Raw genomic sequence first — 10,256 nt, 5'->3', positions numbered from 1 at the left:
TTTGGCTGAGTTCAGGCAGTCACACTCACTCTGAGTCAAAACCTTCATTAAAGGCCAAATGTGAACAGCCAGTTCCCTGTAGTCCACAGGATGCCAGGATGTTTTCCAGCCAGTTATTCTTTGGTATATTTTTTTGCTTTGGGATTGTGTTGTCTGCATCAGTCATCTGTAATGAATGTAGAACATTTGAATAAAGTTAAATGAAAAAAAAAAAAAAAAAATCTACTCATTGTGTGACATTTGTTGCCAGTTTTTGGATTGAAATTTCTTCTTAGTGCCACATAGAGATTGTAAAACAGTTCCCTTCAATCTTTATTCATCTGTCATGTGTGTGCGTGTACTGGTTTTGTGATATCAACTCCTTTTTGTATTTTATTTCTTTTCTTTTCTCAAGACTTTTTATATTATATATATATATATACATATATATATATTCGGCCTTCAAATTTGTTCTCGTTAGTCCTAGTCTGTTTTAAGGATTGGTTTGTGTTCAACACTGTGTGTCACACTATCACTCTCTCTTTTAGCATGTTGACAGCCGTTTATTGCTCTGCATAATGCAGTTTATAATAGCTCACAGACTATGATGAGACTATTCTGTCATACTGAGATTCTGTCTTTGGAGTAAGGCATCCAAGTTGTGTTCAGAATGAGTAATGACTGTCTTCACTGTTGCTTTACTTTTGTTTAAGTTTGATTTTTCACATGCTTCTCAATGTACGGACGACTTCTTGAGAGACTAACCTGTTTTTTGGTTTGTTTTTTTCTAAACAACATTCACAGGAAATAAACAATGAGTGTTTGATGCAATAATGGATAACAAAGACTCTCAAATTAAAGATCCATATGTATTCAAAAAGAAAGTTGAGGGAAATTTCTGATTAAACTGCATCACTTTGAGCAGAAGTACCAGTGGTGTGAACTGACTCTGTAAGGGTAGGGGAAAACAGAAAAAAGAGGCAGCACATCAGCACACAGCCAGAAAACCAGTATGATCTTTTGGTAGACACATCTGCATGGACACATTCTCTTATCCAGACAAGACAGAAAAATACCTGGTGGGAATCCATGTGAAAGCCTTACCTGTATCCTGTTGTAGGAACACACCTGATGGCAATAAAGGCATCATGGATGGAGTTGTTTTGATTGTGCTCTTCTATGAGAGTAAATTAAGGTATAGGCAGAACAGTTGAGTTGTGGGATATTATGGTTGACATACTTCCCTTAAACATTTCAAAGAGCCCCAAAAAATATGTTGAGCACTGGATATTTCTTTAAAAGAACTATATAATCTGACCTGGAAACAACTTGACCTGGACTGATTAGATGTGGAGCATGTGAAACACATACATGAGCCTTTTTTAAGGCGCATAAATTAGAGCTGCATTTATCAATCTGCAAAAAAGAAACACAAATCAGTTATCCCATGACATTTGTATAAACTATAATTCATCTAACTTTTTGCATCATAAGCATCACAATAACAATGTTTTCTCCAGGACTAGAAATTCTCATTATTATCATTAACGTAGAACTTTTATGCAAGAATCAGGGGCAGCGCTCCCATTTTTTATTGCAATACAAAGACGAAAAAAAAATGCTGTAGCTGACGCTCTGTGGAAGATACAGACTATAGCTCAAACTGGCCTAAATTCATACAACTGAAACCACGTTTGCACTTTTGATCAGCTTTCACCACATCTAGAGCTCCAAAGCATTGTTTCAAGCAATTTCTTGCCTTTTCTTCATGGAGATTTAAACACGGTCACAAAAACAGCTGTTCAAACTGAAACAGGCATGCTGCCACTACATAATAATTCAGCTTTGCTATTTGTTCCCCCCTCTTTGATGCCTTTAGCACTCTCAGTTACAAGTCAGGAAGGCGCTAAGAAGTTCAATATCATGGGAAAGTATGAAACCTCAGGTGGAGCACTTGAACAGAAGGGGACATTTTTTATTCACTCTGTTGTCCTAAAAGCTGTGCAGAAAATGTGACAGTATCTTTGTCCTTTTTTGTGTCAATGACCACTTTCACCATGGTGATCTGGTGATCCGGTGGACCGAATTAAGTGCAACCTGAATTCCGAGCAAGTTGTTGGTTTTAAACCACAAATACAAATTCCTCGTATGTGCGTTCGGGTTTTCTGTGGTTTCTCTTCAGCTCCATTTCTGTGGCAGATTTTAGAGCCACACACACATAGGCAAACACATACACAGGATGTGTATTCACTGAACAAAAGATGCTGTTGAGAAGCTAGTTAATATTTATACAGGCAACCTCAGTCCTGCTTACTCTACGACTTTTGTTTATAGGGACATATTGACCATTGGTTTTGGAAACCTCAGGAGCCGTAATAGCAAAACCAAGATGTATGCTAGTTTCTGAGATTCACAGAGAAGTAGAGTAGTCATGTACAGGAAGCTTTTGTTATGAGTCAGAAATATTGCAGTTATTTCCAACCTCTGCATCCTTGAACAAAACTCACATATTTCTAAGAGGTCTGAAGGTTCCTAGCCTGGTCAGGTTGAACTTTTATGTGACATTAGACTCTGCTGGTCCTTTTTTAACTCCAGAAAATAACTTTTGTGGCAAGTTGAATACCTTTTTCCACTCTCATATCTGTTCTTTATCAATCAAATCACATGTAATATGATATGATGTACTCTTTTTAAACTTATTAAAATACACATCTCAAATAAGTGCAGGTGAAAAAAGTTGATCTAACAATGAATTCAGTCCAGGTTCTTCAGTTTCAGGGTTCACTTTTTCATCATGCTGGCACACTGTCATATCTGCTAAAGCAGCTGTGCTACTATGACAGGACAAAGTATGGTAGTAAAATATACTCAGTCCGTTCAAATTCATAATCTTTGTAGAATGCTTTTGCTCCTGTGTTTGGTTTACATGTTTCCTGCCTTATCATTTATCTTATATATTGTTAGAATTTCTTTGTAAGAGCTAACAGCAGCTTGAAGGGCAGGCTTCTAAGCCCCTGAGACACAGAGGAAAAACTTTTTCCCTTTCTTTCCTTTTTGAAGCTTATGTGGAGACAAGTGCAAGAACTACCCAGTAACTTTCCAGTTCTAGTCTGTAACTTTCCACTGTGGCAGGGGCTGGTGTCAATATACTCTTGACTGACAGGTGGCAAACTTTTGCCAGTTGTTGTGGTTTATATAGGAGCATTTGTAGTCTGCTTCACTCACAATGTCCTTGTGATTTATGGCCTCAAGGCTTCAATCAGAAAAGTTTTACTTACACTTTTTTTCGAAGAGGGCATCTTGCTCACAAACTAAACTGAATAATCTCCTCAGTATCTCAAACTGGTATGTCAGCAAACATTAAAAAACAAATCATCAAGGCTGATGCCTTGAAGAATGATGGACAGATTGAAACTGATTGTGATGTTTCAGTGAAATAACAAAAGAGGACTGAAGCTGGTAGTTCCATAATATCTTTTATTCTGCTACACAGTTTGAAATAACTGTCAACAGTTGAGGCCTCAGTTGTGATATAACCAATATGTCCTGAGAAAATTCTCACAACATGGTGAGAAATACTGGTCTTCTAAAAATCAAGTTCACTTGGTGTGATGATAATTTCCCTCATAAAATCTTAGAATAAAATAATCTTAAAATAAAAATTAGAAAAAAACCCAAACAATACAAAAATACCATCACGATACTGACTATAAAGAATGGGAGGAGTGCAGAACACATTCCAAGGCCCTCCTTTACATTTGTGATTATGGTTTAAATCTGTTTACATCAATATTACAAAATTTATATACTCACAATTTATTTAAAACTTAAAAATCATTTGAGTGGAAAACACACTTCAAGTTCTATAATGTGTGAAAACAATAAATTAAAAAAGGAATCAATTTCAGAAAAAAATTTCAGTCTAAGCAAATACAGTGTCAAGTGCATGTGATATAAAGGTAAAAAAATGACTATCCTCTCAATACAAGACTGAGAAAAAAACGTACACATATGACTTCTGGTCACACATATTAGAATAAAAACACTTAGTTACACTTCTTACGCTCAATATCATGAGCACATCCCTTCTGGGATTATTCAAAGAATTTGTTGTCATAGTTGTACACAACAGATAACATGTCACAGGCTAGCTAAATTTCAACAACTGAAATGATAAAGTATGGCCTGTAAGTGCTTTATATGAGTGAAAATTCTGAGCAACAATTTCCCACTGAGAAAAAAATGTCAAACTATTGCCATTTCTGCGCTAACACTTTGCCAAACCTTGGCTATATTGTGCATGACTTCCTTCTCTGCCATAAAAACTGTGAAGTGCAGTAAATAATCATAAACATTAGCTTTAGCATAGACAATTGAGCTGTTTACTTAGAAATCTATGTTAACCAACAGCTGTTTAAATTAGAAAGCTATTACTAGTCTTTTGAGCATTTTGTACAGTACATTTACAGTACTTTTACTTGTACTTTTATCCATGCATCTTCAGGTTCTTCATGTTGCCGATTCTAAGTTGGATTTACTCAACTCATCCCCACTTTGTCACGTTATACTGACTGGTCAGGAGTGTGTCCATTTGCAATACAATTGGTATTCCTTTTGCAAAAACTTAAACGGTGCACACCACATCTGCTTCTTGCTTGGCAGGGACTTTTAATGATTAAAGTCTACGCTAAGTAATAATAATAAAAGACAGGATCTCTAACCAGACCACTCAGTATAGCCCTGTGACTGGAACACTTGTTGGTACACTTTTGTTTTAGATTTTTCTTTTTTTAGCCACTGCTTGGTTAGATTAGGTAATTTAACCATTTGCACAAGTTTAGGTAACAAAACCACTCAATCATATTTAAGAAAGCATATAGCTTTGGGTTACATCTAGGCTTCCTCTCTTTGACAACGTTAACCACACAGTGCGCACGCACAGTGATGTAGCCTACAACAGTAACGTCACCAAGAGAGAGCTTCTCGCATCAATTTCAGATCAATTTCTATTGAACTACACACAAAAGTTGAAATCTAGGCATTCAAAACAAAAACCTAATCAATGGCTAAAATTTGTATTTTTCATGGGAAATCAGAAAAAAATAATTTATGTATAAATAACAGAATTATTACATTTATTTGATTAACTTAATTTACACCAAAGTTAGCATGGCAAAACGACAAAGTTGGTAGCAGGTTAGGCTATATGCTTATTATCTATACCAGTTTCTTTTTCTATGGCTCTACAGTGTTACAACGTATAACGTAATTATTGTTTGTGGACAAAATAACAGTGTGTTTTTGTACAAATTGGAACCAAATTCAATAAGAAATGGTCACCCGAAAACTCCACCTACAGCGTAACGTAACACGTTTTACACTTCTAAGAACTTCTAACCCTGGCAGAATGAGCACTCAGCATAAACAGCTTTAGAGCTCTTTCCAGAAAAATCTTAAACTCTATTTGGTATTAAACAAAGCACTGGATCTGTACCAGAGTCCTTGTGTGACTTGTACTTAGTAAATACCTCACTCACTGGTCATAAACAGATACCTGCATAAGAATATGCAGAATCTGTGAACAAGGGACAAGATTTTGTTACCAGAAGCTTTGTGATTTTCCATTCTGTTTGAGGTTTCACCAGTGCTGACCAATCACGTTTGATCTTGCTTGCATCCAGGCAAACAGTTCATGTGAAAAGCAGAAGGTGAAACACTGGTAAACACACAAAATCTCAAAAAAGAAAAAATATGATGGCGATTAGCGTTTAATCAGCCTTTTGAAAAGTGATCTGTATCTTAGAAATAGTGCCTAAAAGAGCAAGAAATACAAGCTCCATCAACAGCTTTCCTGACTTTTTGTCTGTTCCCCTCATGCATATTTTTTAAAATGCACATTAAAATATACAGAGTTGATGCTGGTCAAACATGCAGCAATAAGTAACTAATCAAGCTCTGCACTTCTCTCATAATCTTATTCACATACTAATTTTGGATTTAAAAACAAAAACAGCTTGAAACCATTTTTATGAGTGATGTTTCTGCATGTTGTGGTATGAAAATGTTTCATCATGAAACAAACAGAACTAAGAGTATAAACCAGACTTGTGCATGACAACGCTTTCCAAACATGACTTATTTCAGCTCAACAAAAACTTCTAATTTTCTTGTTTGCAATGCTCATTTGTTGATAAAGAGCCTACAAGGAGAAATAGACAAAGAGGAAGATCCCGACAGAGCAAATCACCACCAGTCCAACGTTTAACATGATTCTGGTTCCTGGAGATTCATAAAGAAGCTCATCCACAATCATCTCCTGTTCTTGAGCTGTAAAGACTTGAGCTTTGGAAGGTTCCTCCTTGAAGCCACAAAACCACTCTAAGACCTTCATACATCTTCCATGCTCCACTCCTTCACTTCCAAAGCAGCCCTCATCTTCCTCTCCCCCCTCCCCATCCCCCGCTACTCTCCTTTCTCCCTCTTCAACCATTTCGGGGTCTGAAATCGGCGTATAGTGCCTATGCTCGACTGGATGGTGGGCTGTGATAGTTTTACCATTGCTTGATCGAACATTGTCATGAAGATTTTCAGTGCCTTTGAGTTCGTTTGTGTGGTTGTGATGCTTCTCTTCACCAACACTATTGCCATTTAGGGTTACATTATTAATAAGGTTTAAAGCCTCTCTGCCTTCACCCGTGTCTTGCTTTCCAAGCTTCTTTCTCTTCTTCAACCCCCACAGAGTGGTTGCTCTGATTTGTTCTTTTCTGGGTGGAGGTGTGCAGAGACTTACAACAATGGTTACCAAAGCTGATATCCAAAACAAGAAGGCTGCCACATACATGAAATGGACATCTTTAATAAAAGAGGGCCGCTCATCGGGCTGGTCACAGTGTGGTTCTCGGTAAACAAATGCCAAAATCAAACGCAGCATTCCAAAAGTAAACCCTACCATCCCACCCCAAAAGGCACCTGTTTCGTTACAACGGTGCCACAAGACACCAAGCAAGAACAACGCTGCCACAGGAGGTGTCAGATAATCGGATACCTCTTGGATGTAATAGAACATCTGGCCTCCCTGCATCGTGATGATGACCGGGACCCAGGCAATGCTGATGATCACCATGAACATGACAAACAGCCTGCCAACTATCACCAGCTCTCTGGACGACACCTGCTTTCGTAGCATCTTGTAAATATCCAATGTGAATATGGTGCTCGCAGAGTTAAAGATAGAGTCCAAGTCGCTCATTAGAGCTGCAATCATGACAGCCATCATCAACCCGCGAAGGCCGACGGGCATCACTGCCATGACGAGTCGCGGGTACGCCACGTTGGTGCAGCCAGCTGCAAAGCCGCACACTTCCATACAGTGCTCTGGGCTGATGCATGCCAACTCATCAGTAAATAAGACTCTGGAAATCATCCCTGGAACCATAATGAGAGTCAGATCGGACAGTTAGTCATTAGCAGTCAGGATTTTAGTTGTAAGCTATTCAAAGGGTGATCAATAGCTCTACCTGGGATGACGATGATAAACATAGGAAGGATTTTGAGGAAGCCTGCCATGATGGTAGACCCTTTGGCATGAGCAATATTCTTGGCTGCCAGAACTCGCTGTACAATCACCTGATCTGCACACCAGTACCTGAAACACACAGTAAAGTATATTTGTGTTAATCTGCTAATTAATAATAACCTGTGTGATAAAAAAAAAATAGAAACCTTTACATTGCAGAAACTCAGGGCAGAAATAAGAGGGCAGGAAAGTTAATTGAGAGATCTTGCTAGAAATATTAAAGAAATTCATCACATTGAAATTTGTGCCTTTAGAACTCACTGAAATGCCACTTCAGATACAACTTTTGGTTAGAAAACAAAGCATTCAAATTTTTCACTCCAGCCCCCAAATGATCCTGAGAGTGAACGGTGGTTTTCAACTGGGTTGTGCTCTAAAGCACATATAAATATGCCTTCACACAACCCTGCTGTGTCAGTGGATTTCACGTTAAAGTCCCCTTATGACGGAGACTGTGCATCAGAGTTGAATAGCCAGACAACAAATCAGGGGAAGGATGTGTGTTATTCCCTAACTGCCAGTTTTTTTTACCCCTCACACCTGTGAGCTGTTTCTAACTTCTGTTTCTAACTGCCTGAAGTTTGTCACTAAAATATTGTCCCAAACGCAGCACAATAAGCAGAAACAAAGGATCCACAAACAGATGGCTGAATCTTTGCAGAGAAATACATGAGCCTGTATACTTTTTGTACATATATGTATATTTTGTACATGTAAAACGGTACCAAATTGAGGCAGGAGTCTGGCCCAGTATGAAACCAGGCCAAGGCAGGTCTGGATCCGTCGGGCCTCGCAGGATCTTCAGGGCATCTGGCTTTGGGTTGGAATGGTCGTGGCAAGAGTCAGAATATGTTAGATTTGGATAAGACTGCAAGATGGCAGTGACGTTTGGTGCAGCGTCCATGTACTTGGTTCTTAACCCTAAAAATTACATGGAAAGACAAGGTTTAGCATAGACAAATAAACTGACTAAGTACAAATGCATTAAATGAATGCAAAAAGAACAAATAGAGAAATAAAACCTTCAAGTCCGCCAACTTTGAAGAGACTTATGCCTGTGAGACAGAGTGCTCCAGCAATCATAAGGAATGCCTGGACCGTGTCTGTGTAGATGACAGCAACCAGGCCTCCAGTGACAGTCAGCAAGGCCGTCATGGTGATGAGGAGGATAACAGACACATAGAGGTTCCACCCTAAAGATTCCTTAATGAACAAGGCTCCAGAATAAAGGTCCACGGACAACTTGGTGAAGATGTAGAGCACAAGAGATAAAGCAGCAAAATACACCTTCAGCCTCCTCCCTCCATATCGTTTCGACAGGTATTCTGGCATTGTGTAGACTCCACACTGAATGTACACTGGAATAAACACCCAGCCCAACAGCTGAAGGAGTAGTAACGCATTGAATTCCCACGCAGCCACGCCAAACCCGCTCGCAGCGCCCGATCCAGCCAGTCCTATGAAATGCTCACTTCCAATGTTGCTGACAAAGAGAGACGCTCCTACAGCAGCCCAGTTCATGGAGCGACCAGCCAGGAAGTAGCCATTCACTGTGCTCCGGTTGGCTTTCCACATTGCCAGGAAACCAATTGCTAGCACCAAGAGGAAGTAGATCACTACAACAACAATGTCCGCCACTTCCATGGTGGCACTGGGGGCCATGTTTGAACTCTTTTGTAGCTCTTTAACAAAGCTAAGCTAACTTATTTTTGCACTTTATATGTAATTTTTATGCTACATATAAAAAGTAAGTGTGGGCACACATTCCATTAAAACAAGTTTAAAATAGATTCTGTTCTTCTAAATTCAAAATGATGAAAATTAACCAGTCAGTGCCATTTGGAGATTAAACATTTATCTGCACATTCTTACACGTGGTTTTAAACAGTCAGAAAGAGGATGTAAATGTTCCCTGAGCATCTGACTGTGAAAATACTTAGTCTCGGAGCTTCTGACCCGTTGTAGTTAACCTCAGCTTTCACTTAACGGAAGCTGTGTTTTTGGCAGCTAACGGACTGGTGGTGCATTGTTTGCTGACTCTTGAGTATGGATCATCTGGATCCTGCAAGAAACCCATACACACACACTCAATCTTATGAAGGAAAGCTAAACATGTAAACAGTGAAAGTATGGGATGAAGGCCAATTCACAGTTTCCGCATACATGGTCACTGAACAATGTGACATACATAAGGATAGTAGACATGCATGCGTTTCCACTCATACCACAACTGTATGGTACGGGTCAGTGTGCTACCAAGACACATGCCATGCACATTGGTGATTGTTGATTGGTTTACATAAAAACATAGATTATATAATAAATTTCTTCTTACTGCCTTTTCAAAGGGTGCAGATGTACCCAGAGGTGTTCAACCAGACCCTTGCGGATTAGGGCAGATGATTAACCCATGGATGAGTAAAGCAAGAATTGGCCTTAAGACAACAAGAGCAGTTATTGTGTTTCGTCAAACAGACTATGACAAATTATCACCTGATTAGCTCCTGCTTTTCCAGCATCTCAGCTGCCAAAAGTGGACAAACTCTGTCTCAAAGCAAAGCAAATAATCAAAAAGCTCCCTGTACCACAGTGGAGTTAAACCCAGACCTGGAAGTTTGTGTAGCCCCTTTCACACATGTTTAAGTTATTTTAATTTGTGAGTTTAGAAAGTCAAACTTAGAGTTTAGTCTAGATATAGCTG

General features: G+C 38.9%; 1 protein-coding gene across 1 annotated transcript; it reads right to left on the bottom strand.

The window, feature by feature from the left end:
- Window positions 1-6,092: 6,092 nt before the first annotated feature.
- LOC140293678 (sodium/myo-inositol cotransporter-like) lies at window positions 6,093-9,406 on the bottom strand. Its single transcript, XM_072379549.1, has 4 exons — window positions 8,578-9,406; window positions 8,281-8,476; window positions 7,497-7,624; window positions 6,093-7,404 (listed from the first exon to the last, which is right to left on the bottom strand). Exons 1-4 carry the CDS (start codon window positions 9,215-9,217, stop codon window positions 6,179-6,181), a joined length of 2,190 nt encoding a protein of 729 aa, XP_072235650.1. The 5' UTR covers window positions 9,218-9,406; the 3' UTR covers window positions 6,093-6,178.
- Window positions 9,407-10,256: the final 850 nt, after the last annotated feature.

Source organism: Leuresthes tenuis, unplaced genomic scaffold (genome assembly GCF_036924035.1).
Source record: "Leuresthes tenuis unplaced genomic scaffold, fLeuTen1.0.hap1 SCAF_1, whole genome shotgun sequence".
NCBI lineage: Eukaryota > Metazoa > Chordata > Actinopteri > Atheriniformes > Atherinopsidae > Leuresthes > Leuresthes tenuis.
The sequence above is the reverse complement of the archived record's forward strand: the minus strand, read 5'-3'. Positions and strand labels throughout refer to the sequence as shown.